Source organism: Lottia gigantea (assembly GCF_000327385.1).
Source record: "Lottia gigantea unplaced genomic scaffold LOTGIsca_88, whole genome shotgun sequence".
NCBI classification, from domain to species: Eukaryota; Metazoa; Mollusca; class Gastropoda; family Lottiidae; genus Lottia; species Lottia gigantea.
Window position 1 is genome coordinate 165,405 of NW_008710892.1, and position 22,023 is coordinate 187,427.

Consider the following 22,023-nt stretch of genomic DNA (forward strand, 5'->3'; position numbering starts at 1 on the left):
GTAAAGTAAATATATAGATGACTATACAGATAGTTGAAATTGAGCTCTATCAGCTGGTAAAGTTAATATTTAGACTGCTATAGGTTACAGACAGCTGAAATTGAGCTTTATCAGCTGGTAAATTAATATTTGGACTGCTATAGGCTACAGACAGCTGAAATTTAGCTTTATCAGCTAGTAAATTAATATTTTGACTGCTATAGGCTACAGACAGCTGAAATTGAGCTCTATCAGCTGGTAAAGTAAAGAGTGCTCAATGAAAGCACTGGCTTAGGTCACAGAGCAATAGATAAACTTATTAATTTACGTGAAAATTAGACGTTAGTATTAGGGCGTGTTAGTATGAATTTAATTAAAAAGATACACACACGCACTCTGACATCAGTTATTGTTTTTTTCTGGGCTACCTGATAATAGTGGATGACCACTAGTTGTTATACAGTTGGTTGGCAGGAGGCCAGAGGATTTGTTAGCCAGTAAGTTATGGTCAGATTAACATTTGGTTCTGTTTATTACTAATCATACTGCATGTATAATCTTTTATTACAATACCTGACCTCAGCCAATGCTTTCTTCAACTAATTAAAACTCAGTCTTAGATGTTTTATTTAATGTGTTTTCCCTGGCTGACTCCAAATACTATCTACGATCTGAAAAAATTGTTATACAATTCATGTTCTAGGTCATTTAAATATCTAACTAATCAACTTCACCTCAGCTTGAGGGAATTTTGGAGAATTCATTTTTGAACATTGATATCTATTGACTTACCACTAAAGTCAAATCATTTTACTTTTAATAATCTGTACATTGATTTGAAAAGTCAACAGGAATGTAACTCATGAAAGCAACTCATAACTCATTGGCTGTGTTTTGCACAGAAGCACTGGCCAAGGTCAGGCTAATTTTAGAAACAGCTACTGTAGAAGATAACAGACTTGTAATCTAATTATCACTAATTGTTATTAGCACCTTATCTTCTTGACTAATTAATTATATTATCTCATTAACAAATCTATTAATTGTTTTTTCCCTTGTGGCAAATTTTTACGCCATGTTGCCAAAATTGTTACTATCTCTTTCAATACATGTAAAAAATTTTACAATCAAGATGACAAAAATTACAAATCAATTGATTATTAAGATATAAATTAATTGTAAACTTACGCAAAATTATTTTGGGATATGAATTATCTAATATAATTAGATATTTGAATAAACAAACACATTTTACTTTACTTATGCATTATAGCTGTTTTTTAGTTTCCCAAAAATTTATAAAAATATATAAATATAAGTGCTTAAAAGATAGATTTGAATTTAATGGATGTTTTGAAATGAATTTGTGGGGAAACCATTCTTACTACAGAAATATTACCCGTGGTTGTGCCCAGCATTTTCCTACTTGGCAGGCCTACTGAAATAGGCATGTCCAACCCTTTAAAGATTGTTTATCAGGCCTAGTATAATCTCTGAGTTAAGTTAATAAATTTAACAGGTAACCAAGTTTGAAACTGTCAAAGTGTGAAATAAAATCTACTCGGGCAAACTGAGGGGTCATTAACTTTTTACCAAGGGCTGGAGATTTGATCAAAACACTTCATTCTTGTTTTTCCAACTAAAACAACATTATCTTTTTAAAGTGGTGATTTTGTTAATTGTTTGATTAAATTTACTCTAAAAGGTAGCTAAGTTGAGATTTATAAGCATGTAGTCCATACTAGGTCGGTCCAATATTGAGATATAAGCTGTGGTATATGAACCATTTATTATCCAGAGTACAGGGCACTGAAATGTCAAATATTATAGGTCAATACGCATGCGTCAAGTTTACCTTCGTTTACAGTGTATTTGAAAAAGTCTGTGTATTTCATCCCCTCAACACCCGAAGGTCAGTGAACGAATTAGTGTGGGACTAGGGGACAGTTTATTACTGTCATTTGAAGCAGCTCCTAGCCGTTTTGGATGGATCCAAAAATCGCCTGGTTCACTCCTGAACAGCTGGGACCCGCACATGAATTCTGGGCGAGAAACTGGGAAGCCCAACTAGGCGTGGATAAAATGTATCTGAACAATTCGGACCACAACAGGGATTTTCTACCTTTTAATGACAATTATCGACATTATAACCACAACAGAAACAATGGATATCATAATTCCAACAATCATTACGCACCACAGAAAAGGAAACGTGAAAATCGGGCCAGTACTTATGGTTTAAATCACTCTGCTGATAAACATTTACTTCGGGAACATGGCGGTCTCACACCTTGGCTTGTGAAAGGAAAAACTTACAGACCCGATCTTTCAGGGTAAGTTATAAAGTTTCTATCTTTGAGTTTGGTTAGTTTTGTATGTTGTGTTTTAATTTTGTAAAATTCTGATATGAATTTAGGTTATTTCATTGAAGAACAAGCCGCCTACGATTGCACAACACTTCCATTTTTAGTCAGTGATGGAAATCGGAAGCCGACATGGTTTGATGTCGACCCTCGTCTCGAATTTTCTAGATCAAAATTCTCGGGTTTTGTTGGGGCTATCTTTATGGGGTTTTTGATTTTCTTTTCTTTAGTAAACATTTTATATTTGTATCGAAAAAATTGAATCGGATTACATATAAATATTTTGTAAATTGTGTTCAGAATTTCAAGGTTTTTGGAATCTCCATGAAAGGGGAGGTAATAATATTGTACTTCCGGTATTAAATGGTTTCATAAGCAAGACTTCCTAACTTGAAAATTTTTATGACAAAACAAATTCATGTTTTGACTGTGAAACTGAATTATTCATTTCAAATAGCACAATGAAGACTAATTTTTATAAAAAAATTCATAATTTCTCAAATTGTACATTTCTTAGACTTTTGATTGTGCTTTCTAACACAGTTATGAGCTCAACTTTTTGGGACTTTTTCATGTAGCTTTTCTATAAGCTTACCCTATGTAATGTAGGCTATGAAAAATTAAATTGGTTCTGCTCACTGCTAATTTGACATTGTATTGGCCTATCGCTTCATCAAAATGTCTGTCGATACATTTAGAATTTAATCTAATTTTCATGTTAAAAAGATCGAAAAGAATTAAATCCTGTAAAATGACCAGTTGTTGGGTAATGGTTTGCTCTTTAGTTGTTATCAGCTCAATTTTTTAAGGGGGGTTGAAAGTTCTTATACAAATACACACTGTGTATCTCTGACCTAAAAAAAGTAAAGATTTGAGAAAAGTTAAAAATCGCTCTACTGGATTTGTAAGCTAACCAACATGATCACTGCATTGTTTAGCTTAGTTAGAAATTTCTACATCTTGGCCTTGTACATGAAGTGAGTACCCAGATTTCTTGGCGAATTGTAGATAGAAGCTACAGGTGTCTCAAATTCTCAAACTTCAATAGACTAGAAACCCTCTACATTCCTTTAAAATATTTCACAACATACTTGGATTGGAATAATTTTGACAACGTACGTAAGATTGTGGAATGAGTATTATTCAAATCTAAGTGCAGTGAAATTTTATTCAGTACATCTACTACAGCTACCGTAGCCATTTTGCTATTTGTCACACACTTTAAACTTACTTCACCCTTAAATTGCGTAGAATTTTTATATGAATTTTAATTGAGTTTATTCAAATAGTAAAAAATGACTCATTCAGTATTCACTTGACGAAAGTTTGATTAGAATTGAGTTATTTATAGTAACAGAGCGTCAGGTAAACAAGGTAATCCATGGTGATTAACGAAGGTAAATCAAAGTAAATTCTTATCTCAGGTGTTCATTGTGATTGACATACCAACTTGACATGTCTATTGATTAATTCCTAGAAGTGAAGTTACTCAGAATTTCTACTTTTAGTTTTGATTTCATATCTATTCAATTGTAAATTAAACACATAAAATTAATAGCTTTGAATAAAACAAATTCTTAACAGTTGACGAATGACGCATGCCAAGATTACATAATTACTATTTTACGAAAATATTCAAATGACTTCTTGGTTAAATCATAAGCACAAGACAATATTATGGAATAATATCTTTATTAAGATTTCTAAACATGTTAACGTTTCAATACAAATTACAACGTTTCAACACAAATTATGTTTTAACACAAATTACGTTTCAACACAAATTACACATTAGATGTAATGATAGTTATAATTCTCTTGATTTTTTGATAGTTTGTATCGAGAATGAGCTAAGCAGCCCTCTGAAAATAAATGAAACAAATTATTTTGACTTGAATGATTATTAAGTGAAATTTAATGATTTTTATAAAGAGGTGTATATTTTATGATAAATATTACAGAGTTTTTTATGACTAGACTGAATATTATTGAATATTTATGAGTAAAAAATGAACCACTTTGAATACAAGATCAAAGAAGCCCTTTAAAAATTTGACAGTTAAAATTTTATTATCCATGTTAAGGGCATGGGGCTTTCAATAATGCATTGTGTGTACATGTCTTTCCACATCATTGAGTAAGAACTGAACCATGAAAGGAATGAGTATTCTGTAATTCTATTGGTTAATATTGTTTTGTTTGGCAGTATCTAGCTTGCTGATTGGATCAAAGAGATAAAAAGATGTAAACAAGATATCTGGGTTAGTGGAATATGCCCTATTGCATTTAAGATTTGAAAACTGATATCTTATGTTTTACTAAGTAATAATTTCTAAGATTTAAATATACAGGAAACAGCATTCAACTTTCATTGACAAGAATTCATTTCTGTGGTACATGTTATTTCATATTCAAAATAGGCATCAGAACAGCTGGTTTCCATGACAATAGGGGGTAATATTTCAATAAGCTTATCTGAACTAAAGTCTAAGAATAGATGAAGAAAACTTGATAGGAGCAGTGAATTTGAGAGTTAAAATCTATGAATTCAACTGACTTGAATAGTAGGGCATATTAAAGCCAAGGTATCAGATGCTAGTGTTGATTGGTTGAGAAAACTAAGATAATGATCAGATAAACTAGATTCTTGACAGCATTCTACTCTTACTAACAATATAGTCATACCAGGTATTATTCTTTACTCAGGCCTACTAACAACACAGTGGTCCGCTTGTGTGATAGCTTATGTTTTGAATTGGATGCAATTGTTTATAAGTAGATGTAGATCACAAGTTGCGGGTTGTGAATCTTTGATTATCGGCGAATACAACACAATGTCTTGTTTCTTTTACAAGCTTATACCTACCTAAACTCGCCACTCACTTTCTGTCATTGTAGAAGTGATGATCTGTCACCACTTTATCAACTATCAGTGAAGTGTCGTATGGTAACTACTGGTCATAAAAGTTCTCAGGTTTTCTCCTGGTGTTCTGTAAGTGTAACATGAAACAACTTCTTTTAAAACAGGTTATGTTGCACAGCACTAGGGATAATAAAAATATATGATACGAAAATAATGATCCAGTAAGCCAGTGTAGACCTATAAAATAAATAGTTTATATTCTCTTTACCAGCTGTGTACTAGACATGTCACCTGGTAAAAAAATACACAAGTCTGATTTGCCTTTTGACCTTACACTGACCTTGAAATTTCTGACCAATGGATACTTTCTATGTTTGAAAAAAGTTGAATTTGAAAGGAAGACACTCCTGTTGACAAATTCCACCTTATCTGTGAATATCTATCATAATAATATGAGAAAGATCTCTATACCAAGATGTTTGACCATGACCAGGCCCTGTATTCTCGAACCTTAGCGCTAGGATGTCCTAGAATCAATGTTAGAAGATAAGAACCTGGGACATCCTAGCGCTAAGATCGTTTGAGAATACGGGGCCTGGTTTTCAACTATGTTGAAAAGATTATTACTGATGCCAAGATGATTGGTGAAGGACTAGTTAATAAGAAGGACTCACAAAACCCAAGTTGTTTTCCTTGCAAATATTGATTAATCTCCCAAAGTTTAACATACATCTTATGGGCAGAAGCATTCTTTATTGGCCTTTTTTGTTTTAAAACTTACATGAATTTTATGTCTAGACTCTGACTGGTCAGTGACTGGTCATTGGTGTTAAAATATTAGCCATTGTTTTAAATCAGATCAATAATCAATCACAAGATCAATCAGGTGTCAGGTGATTTCTGGTAAAAATCTCAGGTAGGGATTAAACAGGATTATCTCTGAATTCTTTGACACATATTTTATCCCCTTGACAACTTAGACAACTATGTTATGACCTAAGATTAGATAAGTAAGCAGGACTGTTGATTTGGTTCTATTTGCCAGTCATGTCTGAAGATAGCTACAACGTGCCTGTATCAGTGATTGTGATATTTATTTTTCAGGAGCCACAAAAATTTATAATAAGTAGACTTGTTTAATTTTTAGAAACATACAATTGTTTGGAATTGCTTTGGCAGTACATGGCTTAAATTTGCAGCAAGTTTTTGTTGTAAACTACCAATTGAGATCTTAAAGGGACAAGTTGGACATCAAATTTATCTAGCATACCTTAGTCTCAGAAACGAACATTATTTTAGCTTAGTGTGCACAGTTCATCATCAAATTTGAGCCTTCAAATCCATATGAGTGCATAAGTACCGGTACTTCTGAAGACTATACATTGGTTTATGACCCAAATCAATCCTCAAAAATGGCAAACCTCTCCCTTTAAAGGGGATGTACATGGTTGCCCTGGTATATAAAAAGCATAGTATGACTTCTGTCACTGATAAACTAAGTTCCTTTAAATATTAATAGTATATAAGTAGTTCTCTTCAACCAGATTATTATAACAATATCTATGTATGTATATATTATTACAGTCAGTCTATTAGTCAGATAGATCTATAGAGGTCAAGCTGGGGGTCAAGTTAGACTATGAGTTATGTTGTATAGTCAATTGTTAATGTCCTGTTAGTTTATAGTGATGATAGATGATCAAACTAAATTATGACAACTTCTATCATAGGCCACTTCATAATATTAACCTTGTTTCTGGACTTGTAGGAGTTTGGGGCCACATCAAACATAAACCTTGTTTCTTGACTTTAGATATGTAGAAGGGGAGGGGGGATGACTTGTAACAATGTGACTAGAGAGATTGCAATCATTGAAATAGTTATATAAATTAAAAGCAAATCTTGTTTGCAGAAGTACTGTACTTTGTGCGTTCTCTTCTTTTTTTCTACTCTTTCCATAATCTACATGTATTTCACGCAATGATTTCATGAATTCATTTACTGGACATGTGTTAAAGAATAATACCGAATAATGAGTGAGTTAGTTTGTTGGACTCTGTGACAGGATGTTGAGTTGATAAAGACTGGTATCAGGTGTTCTAGAAAGTGTTGAATATTTGTAGTGAATAGTGACAGTTGTAGGTGTTGTGATTGACAGGCAAATGTCAATGACTGGGATTTATTAATCACGCCCTGGAGAGTTTTAAATATTTCACTATAATACTAAATTTAAAATATCATATACACTACCCTAGGGGCAGTTGATTTATTATACAAATTATAGGTACAGTTACCTTGACTTTAAATATAGAATTAAAGGGATGGTTTATGATTATATTTCAATTATATTAACAGCTATTTTGATCGGTTTGCATCTTATGCTTTCAACATGTGCTTTTGATTAAAATCCTGATACAAAATAGCTCTTAAGATAAGACTAAGAGTTTCATTATTTTGAATTGGGAACCGAGTCAAGGGAACTTGAACTTGTTGAATACATTTGAGAATTCGCTCTGAATATTCTATATATCTTATAGACTACACTCGGCATGTAGGCCTACAAGAGTGAATGTAGTTTGTAATTAAGATGTGTCAGAAACAGCGTAGAGTCTTAAATATTCATTCTGACAATATGAAGAACTCTCATGTTGTTGTTATTAAAGTGATAATATTAACCAATCTTAATTTTAGGAGTATATCTAAATATAATCGTAATTTTAAAACTTTATGATGTAAGCTTACACAGAATTATTCATGATTGAGAAATATTCAGTATGAATAAATTTAAATTAATTTTCTAGGTATTGATTTATGTAATGAAAATCAGAGAACGTAACAATTGTCACAATCACTACAGTTGTTAATTACAAACTTGTTTACTTCATTTATAAAAAAACAATGTCATTGAATATCCACCTGGTCTACGTATCTACCTACAGTATGTAATATGATAGAGATAAAACTACATGTAGATATAACAGTTAATATATAATAATAGGTAAGAGTAGAGATACCTGCCAACGATGTTATCTGTTACCTGGATATTTTCAGGCTTAAGAAGCTTAACATCTGAGAGTTGCTTTAAAATTTCAAAAGGGAAAATTCAAACCCAGGGTCCTTCTAAGGAAAAATCTTACAAATTTGTCACAAGTTTTGACTTTTCTAAATGTAAACTTTTTGAGGAACGAGGTCCAGTTTATCCAAACTGAACTAATAAACTCAAGATCTGAAAAATGCAGTCCTGTCCTTCAGACAAATCAGAGAGTTAATAAAAATCTTATAATGGCCCTTATATCAAATCAATTGGGAGCTTATCATGATTCTCAAAATAGGTAGACCTACTAATAAATAGTAGGATAATAATCACAGATATAAAAGTTTAACAGCTTCCTCAGGTTAGACAATAATTCAATCTGACCACTTGATAAGATTTATTTGGTGGATGACCTGTAGGTCATTGACTTGGGCTGGTGATTGAAAAATCTTGTCACAGTCAAAGCTTTTAGACTTTTGGCAATTTGCTCAGTGATATTTAAAAAATTCACTTATTAAAGAAATCAGAACTTTTATATTTTAAAGTTTCAAACGGACATGACTGGTAAGAATTAAATTCATATAAAAATTTCTCATTATGTTAAAAATGTCCAACTATCATATTCATACATTTTGAAGTTTAGATCAGACATGACTGTCTAGAAGAACTAATCCACAGCCCTGCCTTGCTGTAGACTGACCTATATTAGTGGCTATATGTGTAGGTAAAGAATGTGCACCCGCCCCCTCACTGTAACACTATGTGTATATCAGAATGTATAGTAGAGTATATTAATATAGCTGTTACTAGACCTGACATTTATCTCTACACTCAAGCTATTGTACTTCTAAATAGGTTGAATACCTGTCATTGAACTATGAGAGAAGTGTTTGTTTGAGGGGTAGGGGGAGGGGGGTTGTATTGGTATTGTACAGTATTTGGGGAAGGGGGGGGGGTGTATTGGTATTGTACAGTATTTGGGGGAGGGGTATCTGTACGTTCAGTGTTGTAGTAGGCTTAATAGGCTGAACTTTGAGAGATGTATATGATGTTGTATTGGGGGTAGGGAACAGACTGGGGGAAGTGAGGGGTATAGTTAACATGGTGAAATGGTGGAGGGGGTTTCTACAGTGAATGCCATGGTGAACATTAATTATAGTTCATACGGTACCCCTAAAGTTTGAGGGTGGGGAGATGAAAGGGTGGGGAGGAACGGTGATGGTTTAAGATGTTAATGGGTTTAAATATTCTCAACTCCTGATAACAACAGTCTGTTATAGGTGATGGGGTGGAGGGGGGTGATTTTCGTTTAAAGCCAATATCAACCTTGCAAAAGCACTGACTGTGTCATCAGAATTGTGTATCTTGATTTAGATTGAACCGGGGCATTGTTAATGCAACCTCTGGAAAAAAAATCTTCTAATGAACCTAAATATTTTAGTCTTTTGCACAAGAATTGTTTGAAAAAAATTGTAAAAGAAAATACTTGGCATGCATGTCTGAAATTGTAGTATTTTGAAGGACGAAAGCAATATGAATCTGTTTGTGTAGAGAAAGAACTGGTATGTTTTAATCAATGATAAATAATGTTTTTTTATCACTTAGGCAACCTTGACCTGCCTTAATCTCTCTCATATTGATCAGAATTTCACTTCGGTTTCTTTTTAATCCATTTATTATTTGGTCATTTTTTATTTTCACTTTTAGTTTCAATGATTCATTGTTTAATACGAAATTCAGATCAACTTCACGCCTCGATAACCACCAACATCAAACTGAAAAATTCTAGAAAAATCTTGTAACAAACATAAATTGTTTACAAGTTAAAAATTATCCATGTTCCTGGGCCTCAATTGACTGTCAACTGTGGTTAAATGTCTTAACATATAAGTTTTAAGGTAGTTTTTTTAACACATAATTTCAAACTGATAATGGGGATGTTATTTTCATACAGGTTATTGTTTTTGTCGCCTTAAGAGTTTGTTTTAAAATAATTGTACTCTTGAAAATATTTAATGTTGCTGAATTCCATTATATCAATCACTGTCTAGTCAATCCAAGCCCCCAATAAGCCAATTCATTTGAAAGTGTCCCTCATTGCATATTGCAGAATATGTCAAACTTCTTATTTCACCAGCAATTAGACTATTAGAATAAGACACTAAGTATAACAATGTATCACTAGAGTTATTATGATGTCTATTGGTATATAACTATATCATAATTTATATCTCCTGTATCAAACACTAGTTTATATAAACACTTGCCAAGTTCTCAACAGTTTCAACAGTACTAATAGACCTACAGTTGGTTAAAATATTGTGTTATCTTTGTCAGTACAACACTTATCAAATTGTCTGTGTAATGATACTGTAGATTTTTTCTTAAGTAGACTACTTTTGGAAACACAGGGTTTGGGCTATACTGACTTTTGGTATATGATTTACGATCTCCAATGATATGTTTCTAGCTGTCCACTTTCTTGTCTATTGGAAGTGAAGGATTTATAATCTTTAATAGACTTAATAGTATGGACATAGTAATGATATCCAATATGCTTCATACCTAGCCAGTAGCCAACCACTATGATAATAGTGATGGTAATAGAACCAGATGTCATTACTTTCTATATCTTATACTATTGTCTATATTACTCATTCTCTTACCTATATAATTCTATACTGTACTATGATATAGAGATAACTATATATAGAGGCTTCAGTAGTTTTCATAACCTGTCTCTCACTTTAACAGATAGTATAGGGATTTTTTTCGTACATGTGTATATCAGGCCCACTTTTATTGCACATTCTAATTTCCTGGCCTACGTCTCAAAACCCCCCAATTATCATGACAAATTTTTTTATCAGAATACTTTACAATCTTAAAGAACCATAGCTTGGAGTTGTATTGTATTATTGTATTTTTGAAAGATAAACTAGTGTTGTGATTAGTGTTCTAGTCATATAAAATACTAGAAGTTGATAATAAATATTTTTGAAATTTCTATATTTTTCAGACTTCATGATGAAATTAAAGATTTTTTTGGTTACATGTCACCTCGTGAAGAGGAACGACAAATGAGAAATGAAGTTGTTTCTAGAATTCGACAAGTCATGGAAGATCTCTGGCCCGATGCAAAGGTTTGTAAATTTTAATTATGTTTGTTCACTTCCTCATGTGAAAAGTTCATTAGTTGCTACCAATATTTCGTCAATATGTTGTTTGGATTTCGGTTTTCGTTTGGCGGTTTGTATTGTTAGAACTTGGTTTATTTATTCTAATTTTAATTTTATTTTTTGAGAAGATTTGACCATTATTAATGTTTCTATGTACCAGCTGGTAAAATGGAGTCATTAGGAATTAATCATCTCCAAATATCGCTTAAATGGAAATATGGTTTGTCGATAACTGAAAAAAAAATCAAATTAACTGCTGTTACTCGCAAAATGATGACAGTGAACATTAAAGGACTTGTCAAGATCCATTGGATTTTGATATTTTAAGTTTGGTTTTCTTTTTTGGCTGTTAAGGTGGGTTTTGATAATTCCTGAATTTCAAAGTACACATTTAAGCAATTAGTTGCTATGAAGTGAAAAACTAGAACTATAATCTGTCGTCTTTTTTTTTCAGATGGAAATATTTGGAAGTTTCCGAACGGGTCTCTATTTACCTACAAGGTAAGTACCGACTGATCTATTCAATTTCTCACTTTATCTTGTGAAAACGCCAGTTGGTTTTTAACTGACATTATTGACAGATCATTGTTCTTGAGAAATGTCAATGTCAATAATATGGCAAAATTGGTCATTTTTACAAGTGTAAATGATTAGGTCACTCACCTCATTTGCATCCAATTTGCATATGCTAATTGAATATGAACATTAATGAGAGAATCTGTAGCAGGTTCAGCCAATTGGAAGTTAATTATGATAACTCTTAAAATTCTTTACTTGGAAAGCTTTTCTGAAGAAAATTGTAAGATTAGTCAAGGTTGAGTATTGTTGCCCTGGGATCTTAGGTTTTTCACCTGTGTTGTTGACAGATAGTACGAGAAATATAGGATCTAAAAATTATATAGTGTGATCTACATCCTGTTTTCAATGGCCAAATGATTCAATATTGTCAGTCTGCCAGCCATTTTTGCCAGCTTTTGTGATTAGTCACAAATACATATACTTACGTTAATGTTATTTTGAAAAGATAACCTCCATTTATAATAGCTTTTGTGATGAGAATTTCATAGCTCTATTCAGACCTGACTGGCACTACATTTAAATCAATATCCCCAGATTGTTGGAATTCATTATTAAACCTTGTTTATAAGATTTGAACGACATACAGAAGCGAGGAGCACATATATTCCATAATATTGTCTTGTGTTTTTGTTATAAACCTTGTTTAGTGTGGTAATTAGCAATAGCACCTGCCCTTGATGTCTCAACAGTAAACAATAAGCTAAGATCTATTATGATACATTGTATTACATAGTATGATATTATATTATAGTGATATTGACCTTGTGGTGTTTGGTAAATGGAAAACTCTACCGTTGTGGTCGTTACGAGATGAAATACGGAAACGAGAAATCGCCTACCCAGAAGATATCAAAGTTCTTGATAAAGCATCCGTAAGTAATTTAAATTTTCTCGCATGTGGACAGAATTATTCTTAAATGAGTTCCCAAATTATTTTATATTATATAATAGCACTAACCTTGAGTTACAGATTTTCCTACAGCATTTGATGGAACATTCCAATTTTTCAACCTTGTTTCCTTTCGTAGTATTCAACGCCGTTCAAATATCACTGGAAACTGTCTATTGGGTATTATACATGTCTTTCATTAGTAAACTGTTGTATTTTAGGTCCCAATTGTAAAATTAACTGATAAAGAAACTGATGTACAGGTGGATATTAGTTTTAATATGATGAGTGGTGTTAAAAGTGCTGGTTTAATCACTGTAAGTATACTCATTCTCAGAGTTCAGGTCTGATTTAATTGCGAAAGAACTGCAACTCTATCATGTGTGATAAATTATAACACAGTCTATGAAAGGCTTACACCATTTCAAAATTTTTAGTATGTTTATGGACTTCTTTTGAACACTTCTGATCATGAATAGTACTGTACATTTTCAACATTAAATGATTTTGTATCAAGAAATATATATGCAGATATCTGATTGTGTCTTTATTCATTCTGCCATTAAGGATGGTGTTCTAGCCTTTTACTACAGACTTTGTAGGTCATCTCCCAGATAGGATAGGAACTAAAAGTCACATTTCATTTTACTGCAGGCTTGCCAGATTATCCCATTGAAATAGTAATGTTGAAATATTTTGTGTTTTTTCTAGGAATATATGGAAGAATTCCCCAATTTGAAATACCTAGTGTTGGTATTAAAACATTTTCTCTTACAACGTGATTTAAACGAGGTTTTTACTGGCGGTATTAGTTCCTACAGTTTAATATTGATGTGTATCAACTTTCTACAGGTACGTTACTCCCTCCCTCCACATTCCCTCCACATTCCCTCTACATTCCCTCCACATTCCCTCTACATTCCCTCCCCTTTCGTCTTGACACACAGTGTAGTTTAATAGGTTCTTCAGGCACATTACTTCTAAGTATTGCAAAGGCCTTGATGAGTGTGTAGGTGTCATGTGATACTGAAACATTGGTGCTTTGTTTCCGAAAAGAGAAAATGGTAAACATATTTGGGCTGCCACTCTGAATGTTAAACAAAGAATAAAATTTATTGTGACAGTTCGATATCAATGTTGATGATAATTGTGATAAGGTTTTTTGTAAATTTAAACTAGAATTGTTTTCATTTTATTTTCAGCTCCATCCAAGAATTGATGCCAGATCTCCCGAAGCCAATCTTGGTGTTTTACTGATTGAATTCTTCGAATTGTTCGGTAGAAATTTCAACTATTGGAAAACGGCTATCAGGATTAAAGGGGGTGGAGCGTATCTACCGAAAGAAGAAATCGCTAAAAACATGGAGAGTGGCTACCGTCCTTCGTTATTGTGTATTGAAGACCCCCTTATGCCAAGTGAGTAGGATTTTGTATTGAAAAAAGATGAATTGGCAGCCTAATGAAAATTGATGCCTGATTGAAAAGGTGTCACCATTACTCTCAGTAAAATGCCCTCATTGCATACTGTATGGCATTGGTCGTCCACTTTGTCATTATGGGCTATAGACTTATTTCCTGATGGCTCTATTTGATCAATCTGTTAAATGTTATTTGTATTTTTTCAGAAAATGATATTGGACGTAGTTCGTATGGCGCTATGCAAGTTCGACACGCGTTTGAATACGCCTTTACAATTTTACAATACGCTGTAGCTCCACAAAATCAGTGTCTTATGAAAGGAAGGTAGGCACAATGTATTTTTATATACATCTGATATAGATAGATTTGGTTTGTCATGAACTGAAAAGATTAAAAACATTTTTAAGACCAAATTGTCTTGGAGCACGGAGCAAAAGCCTCTACATGACTAAGTGCCAACACAAAAACAAATCATAATATATGAATATCTGAACAACAAAGTTAGTTTGCTATTTGAGACTGCTTGAAAACATCATCAGTAAGAGCCAGTGTTAGAAACCCTTTCTGAAAATTAAACCATTTCTTTGCTTTTCTTGACCATTGTAAAATTTCACTGTCTGACTGAATCTAATCCTATTTGTCTATATTTCAGTGTGTTGAGTCGAATTATTCGAGTAACAAATGAAGTTGTGGAATATCGAGATATCATCTGTCAGAAATACCGATGTAAAAACACAGACTCGACTGACTCGGACGAAAGTTCGAATGAAGAGAAAAATGATAACACCATAGCAACGATAGAGAAAACTACTAATACTGTTGTCAGACCAACGGTACCAACTTACGCCAGTATTGTTACCCCGAATGATAAAAAATCCCATCAAGTACATTTAGAGTAAGTTTTCTCGTAGTAACTGATGTTATGGGTTTTGGCAAGCTGGATTAGCCCTTGGGACTGTATAAAACGTTGGTCTAGGATTGACTGCTGTTATGAGTATTGTATTTGCCAGGGTGTGGGGTGGCTTAGCTGGGTCAACCAAAGGATCCAGTCTTCGACTCTGACAGATGAAGTTTATATTTATTTTTCTACCTATTTTGTCAAAAGCTTCTACTTGTTAGGATGAGACAAATATATGTCCCCTTAGACAGAGATGACTGAATAATACTTGTATTAAGAACTGACAACAATCAAGGCCCTACAAGATTGGTTGTCAATTTGGAATCAAAAATAAAAATGTTTAGTTATAATATCTTACTATTTCAGATCTAATATGAACCACAATCCGCCTCCATCCAGAAACCAGCGTGATGTGGGTACGGGGACGTCACCTGATCAAGATAGCGAGAATTCTGATTCGTGTGGAAACAGTTCTGGTTATAAATCATCTGCTAGTTCCAATAATGGTTCTGGTCCTGACACTGTAAGTCTGGTTTTATGTCTTCTGGGTAGAAACCCTGCTAAACACTTCTAAAAAGACTACCTGTTTTAATTTTGGGGAAAACCTTTTAAAACTGACCCTGTTTTGTAATATTAATTAGCATCCAGACAATGGGAGAAATGTTCATAACAGTAGGCTGCATTCGCATATTTTCAATTTTTTTTTACCTGTTTTTTACCCAAGGAAGGTTGGTTAAAGGACTGATAACTTTGGTAAGTTACAGAATTTGCACTAAATAGGCTAGTTCTGAGTGTGTAAAACAGTAAGATATTAAATTTATTTTGCTTGATTGGTCTAAGAAGATCAATTGGTTAAAAAATTTCATGTTTATTTAATATATGCGTTTTATTTTTAGGATTCTGATACGAGTAGTTTAAATGATGTCTCGGCTGTTCCTAAAGCCACACCTAAAAATAGAGCTAGCTCCGTACCAGTACGAGAATTCACACGCAATAGAGATCACATGGCCAGCTCCTCGAAATCTAGAGACACCAGTACGAGTAGCGTATCGTCCAATCGTTCGATAGCTCACGGACGTTCATCATCAGTCAATAGTGCTAGTAGTTATTATTCTTCGGACCGAACTTCGTCCACGGCAGACTCAAATCACTATCATTCTCACGATAGCAGACCCTTGCACAATCATCACACATCTTCAACCAACCAAAGTAAAGTTTACCGCAGTCAACATAATCACAATTCTCACGTCCATCCCAACAACAAAGTCTTTAATCGTACCAGCGGTAAACGACGACCCAAATTCATCAGAAAAGAAAATCTTCCAGGTGCTAATTATAGGTGATGATGTCATCAAATTTCGTGTGTTTTCATTGGTGTAAGATATTCAATATTGGTGCATGTGCTGCGTATGTGTGACGACTTCAAATTGGCATCGTTCCAAATCGTGGATTGATGCTGAAGTCAAAATTAACCAATGGCAGTGTTTGGATTTGGATTGTAGCCTGTCTGTGTTGTGGCTGTTAGCCAATCAGAGTAAGGATGCTGGATTTACGGCTGTTTTTAGGCTACGAACGTCCTTCGAGAGAATTTTTGCCACAACAATTTGGATGTGGTGTATTTGGATTTTATTTAGTTTTTGCCACGATCGTGGTAAACTGTTAATTGTTACTAAGTTATGTTAATTTGTTTTAAAAGACTAGCCAATAATTATGTACATAAACAGAAAAAAGTATAAAAGTGGCGGAAAAAAAGACTCCATATGTTAAGAAGTCGGCCATGATATATCTTCACGCTAGTCTTTTTAAATCTACCGGTATTTTAATTTCTCATATCCTCCGTTGTCACCTTGACAACAAATACTGTCACAAAATCTGAAATCAAATCGTACATAATTTCTGCAAAAAATTGTGAATTTAATTTAATTATGCAGATGATGATATTCTAAATAATATTTCTCAAATGCAAATTATTTTGTGTCATTATGTATCACAATGTTGCCTTATCCAATTTTCAGTTGCTTCAAAAAAATAAAACAACATTCCAACTTTTCAATTCAAATTCTCACCTTTATATCTCTGGTCGCTTTTAGAAATATTTTTGAAAATTGTAAAAAGTTAAAAAATAACAAAAAAAAATGTTATCATTCGGAGGTATAAAGGCTGAGACGAAAATATTTCCAGTTCAGTTTGAGTGAAAACTAAGATATAACGCGTAGAATTTAGATTTGACTTCTGACTCTTAGTTGAGCTCCAGAAAATATTGAATTAGCTCCAGAAAAAAAATGGACATATGATGAAATTTGTGAGATGTTTCGTATTTATTTATCCATTCTTTTTGATATTTGTAATGAAATTAAAAATTATTTTCCTGTATTTTTAGAAAACTGTCTTCATTTTGTTTTTTTCAATGTGGTCTATCTTATTTCTGTATCTTTTATGTAAATTCTGTTTTCCTGATCTTTGTCTGCTGTAAGACTTTGTCACCTGTATGATCTCGTCTATGTGAATATTGCTTTAAAAATACTGGATAATCAGTGCCAAACTTTAAAGTTCACTTTGTATTTGTGTTCTTTTCAAAAACTGGTCTTTTGAATTATAATTTTGAATCTGTGAAAACTTTTCCAAAATACATGCTGCTATTTCTGTCTAAATACTTTCTGGTCTATTCAATATCATTATCACCCTTGACGTAAACTCTACAGTCAGACCCTGTTTAACAATTACTCCCCCTGACTTTTAACCCCTGTTTTTAGTAATAAAACCGAAGGAAGGATTTCAATTTGAGTGTTTTTTTATTCTCTTTTAAAAATTCAACAATTTTGTTACTTAATTTATTGAATATTTTAAAGTAACTGAAGAATTAGGAAAGTTAAAAATTTGATTGGTCTTTGACATTTTGTATTGGATTTATAACTTACAATTAAAAATAAGACTGAATTATTATCTTCGGAACAACCTCTTGTAGTTATTAACTTTAAGTAGTTGTAAGTTTATACCGTATCTTGCTGGTGAATTCATTCCACATCATTTTAGAAGATGTCAAATCGGAATTTGCAAACTCAGTAACCTTTTTGTGAGTTATAGATTTAACACAAAATGTCTTGAATAAATTAACTCTCTGTAATTAAAGTTGATAATTAATATCTCATTAATATATCCGATTCATTTAATTAATATTAATAAATTTAAATGATCTCTTAATGAAAGACTAGAAAATTTATATTATAAGATAAATAAATGGTTAATTAATTTTTTTATATTTACCAGAGATTAGAATTCATCTGGAATAATTAAGTAACTAGGTTTTACTTTTAGATTAATGAAATTTAGTAGTGTTTGAAATAGGTTAAGTTAGGGTTAATGTATGTCAAAAATTTATTTAAAGAAAAGCTTGTACATTACTATATCTAAAAGTCATAAAACAATTTCTTTTTTTAGCATATTCATGATTAGAAGACCTTTTTAGTTACCACCATTAAAATCAAAAACGTGCTTATGGAATTTCACAATTATAAAACATTATAGAGAACTGCAATGTCTGTTTGTTCAAATATATAAATTGTTTTTACAAAATGCTTTTGTGTAATGTTCTTTTCGGAATACAATTTGCATTTGTCCTTCATTCAAAATACCTCATAAGATACAATTCTGTTTCATATAAAAAGAAACTAAATCAAAAAGTAATAAATATATTTTCAGTATTCTAAGATCATTTCATTATTTTTAAAGTATTATTTTCACTGATTGTAAAATTTTGATAATAGAAACAATTTTAAAGATCCATTTTGCGTGAATCTGACAGATTTGAACTTTTGCTTATTGTGCATTTTCATACATTGTTTCTATTCTGAATTGAATAATCTTTGAAATAAGTTATTAATATAATTTTTCTACTTAAATACTAAGTTATAGAAATGTTAGGGTAAAGGCCAAGGTCATTATTAGGATTTAAGAAAATTAAAATTATAATAAAAGCATATATGTGTAGTTGAAAAATGTTTTCGTTTTTTTTGTGTCTTTGTTAAAATTTTTGTTAATAATATAAAGAGATGTATATAGTGCTGTTGAAACTTAAAAAGCGGGGAAAACTTTGAATAAACGCCCTCGCTTTGAATCACACTTACAAAATAATGTACATAAGCTGATCAAAAGAAAAAAAAATACCAAAAAAATCAAGAAAAAAAAATTGTGAAAATATTGGAAAGGAGTGAGCATGTAAATAAACATTATTTTCAGGGCCTTTTTTATTCATTTCATTTCTTCTCTCTGTCTACCTATCCTGAATAAATTGTCATTTATTCGTTTACAGACACAATGAACCATGAACTTAGGATATTAATAGTGAACCCCATGATCTTTAAGGATATTTTAGAAATATGAGATTTGGTCAATTGAAAAGTGTAATCTAATATACTGGAAGGGTTTTAATAGTTCATGTTCATTGCAATGTTCTATGATTTTATTCAATTATTCCGCAACCAAAACTGAACCACTTATTTGAAGAACTTGGGCCTGTCACTGGAAATATCTTGATTTGAAAATCTTCTTATAATTCTAAGATATCTGATTGGTCATATTAATTAATTAACAACATTATTATCCAATCAGATCTTTGAATCATAATGAGAATTTTCAGTTGAGATATTTCAGCTAACAACCAGACAAATTCTGTTATTTAGAAATGAAATTGTAAGAGTTTTTGTCAAGAATTTGAATAATAATTGTAACTTTCTGTGGAATCAATCATATTTTATTAGTCATATCAAATTTCTCTGTCTGGACCCCGTTTCTCAATCATTGGTACGACTAAACTAGAAAGTTTTTGACGTTATCAAATTGTTAATCTTACGTTAAACATTACACATGGTTGTACGTTAATCTACCAGAAACAGGGTCCTGTACAACTTGAATGATATTTTATTTTATTTAGAAACGTGCTCAGGTTCTTGTCAAAATTACCCTTATTGCACACTGTATGGTGTTGTCTGTCTTCAGCAGCCAATTAGGGGCAGAACCTAGGTCAGTAAAAAAAATCAGAAACCGATTAAGGTGCAGGACAGTTACATAAATTAATGTCATCTAAACATTTCAAAAGTTACTTTAATTGGAGGTAGAAAAAGTGATAAATATAGGTTAAACTCAAGGTTTTAATTGCAATTTATTTTTGCCATCCATAGCAACAACTGTCTAAATCAGCATATCCTCTACCCCAAAACATGGCAATCGTTTCTGATGTTAGGTGGAATTAGCCCTAGAGGTACAGATATTTTTGTCTGATGATGTACTTGTAGGTATATATTTAAGGATAATAATTCTTGATTGATTTTTCAAAATAAATGGTTCATTTTCCTGTAAATCAGAGTTCTATCACGTGGTTTCTATGTATGCGTTGTTGGTCTAATGTAAAACATCGGACAAATAAGTACATCATAACTTGATAATTTCAGCAATTCTGATTGGTTAGAAAGAATTCATTTATGGAGTTGACCAATCAGAGTAGTTGAAATTATCAGTATTTATGTTTAAATTGATGCATCTTTATTCAAAGTAGATTTGGGGTTTTGAAATGATGATACTGTCTGTGCTTTTACTGGACATCAATCCATGCCAAGAGACCATTATACTAAAATAAACGACCCGTTTTGACGATAATTAGTCCAAATGATAATTAAGTGCAATGTAAATGAATATTCTGTTTATATATTATTTAATTCTGGGTTATTTTTTGCGAATTTTTTTGACATGACGATAAAAGCTCGATGTAATAATTTTATGATCAGTAATTAAACACTCAAACCCAATAAATTCTTTTGTTTTTCATATTTCCCATTTCCAGCAATAATTCCCTGGCTTAATTTTCACAGGAGGGGATGAAGAGATGACTGGGAAGGGAAAAAAGAGGATGAGTAATCACTGAGTGGGGGAAAAGGGATGAGTAATCATTTAGAGGGGATTAGTTATCACAGAGAGGGAAAAGTGATGAGTTATCACTGAGAAGGGGGAAAAGGGACGAGTAGTCACTGAGAGGGGGAAAAGGGATGAGTATTCACTGAAAAAGGGGAAGAGTAATCACTGAAAGGGGGAAAAGGGATGAGTAATCACTGAGTGGGGGGAAAGTGATGAGTAATCACTGAGAGGGGGAAAAGGGGATGAGTAATCACTGAAAGGGGGGAAAGGGATGAGTAATCACTGAGAGGAGGACAAGGGATGAGTAATCACTGAAAGTGGAAAAAGGGATAAGTAATCACTGAGGAGGGGGAAAAGGGATGAGTAGTCCCTGAGAGGGGGAAAAGAGATGAGTTATCACTGAAAAAGGGAAAAAGGATGAGTAATCACTAAGTGGGGGAAAAGTTATGAGTAATCACTGAGAGGGGAGAAAGAGGATGAGTAATCACTGAGAGGGGGAAAGGGATGAGTAATCACTGAAAGGGGGAAAAGGGATGAGTAATCACTGAGAGGGGGAAAAGGGATGAGTAATTGTTAAGGGTGGAAAAGGGAATGAGTAATCAATAAGTGGGGAAAAGGGGGTGAGTAATCACTGAGTGGGGGAAAGGGGGTGAGTAATTTATGAGAGGGGGGAAAGGGGTGAGTAATCACTGAGTGGGGGAAAGGGGTGAGTAATCACTGAGTGGGGGAAAAGTTATGAGTAATCACAGAGAGGGGGAAAAGGGATGAGTAATCACTGAGAGGGGGAAAGGGATGATTAATCACTGAAAGTGGAAAAAGGGATAAGTAATCCCTGAGGAGGGGAAAAGGGATGAGTAGTCCCTGAGAGGGGGAAAAGGGATGAGTATTCACAGAAAGGGGGAGGGGAAGAGTA

The 22,023-nt window shown here is 32.8% G+C and overlaps 1 protein-coding gene across 1 annotated transcript; it reads left to right on the forward strand.

The window, feature by feature from the left end:
* Positions 1 to 1,965: 1,965 nt before the first annotated feature.
* Positions 1,966 to 15,204, forward strand: LOTGIDRAFT_134093 (hypothetical protein; the record flags this gene model as incomplete). The annotated part of the gene is made up of 9 exons (XM_009067966.1): positions 1,966 to 2,312; positions 11,259 to 11,382; positions 11,873 to 11,919; positions 12,749 to 12,869; positions 13,108 to 13,203; positions 13,598 to 13,738; positions 14,089 to 14,302; positions 14,512 to 14,629; positions 14,958 to 15,204. 9 exons carry the CDS (start codon positions 1,966 to 1,968, stop codon positions 15,202 to 15,204), a joined length of 1,455 nt encoding a protein of 484 aa, XP_009066214.1.
* Between the last annotated feature and the right edge of the window lie 6,819 nt (positions 15,205 to 22,023).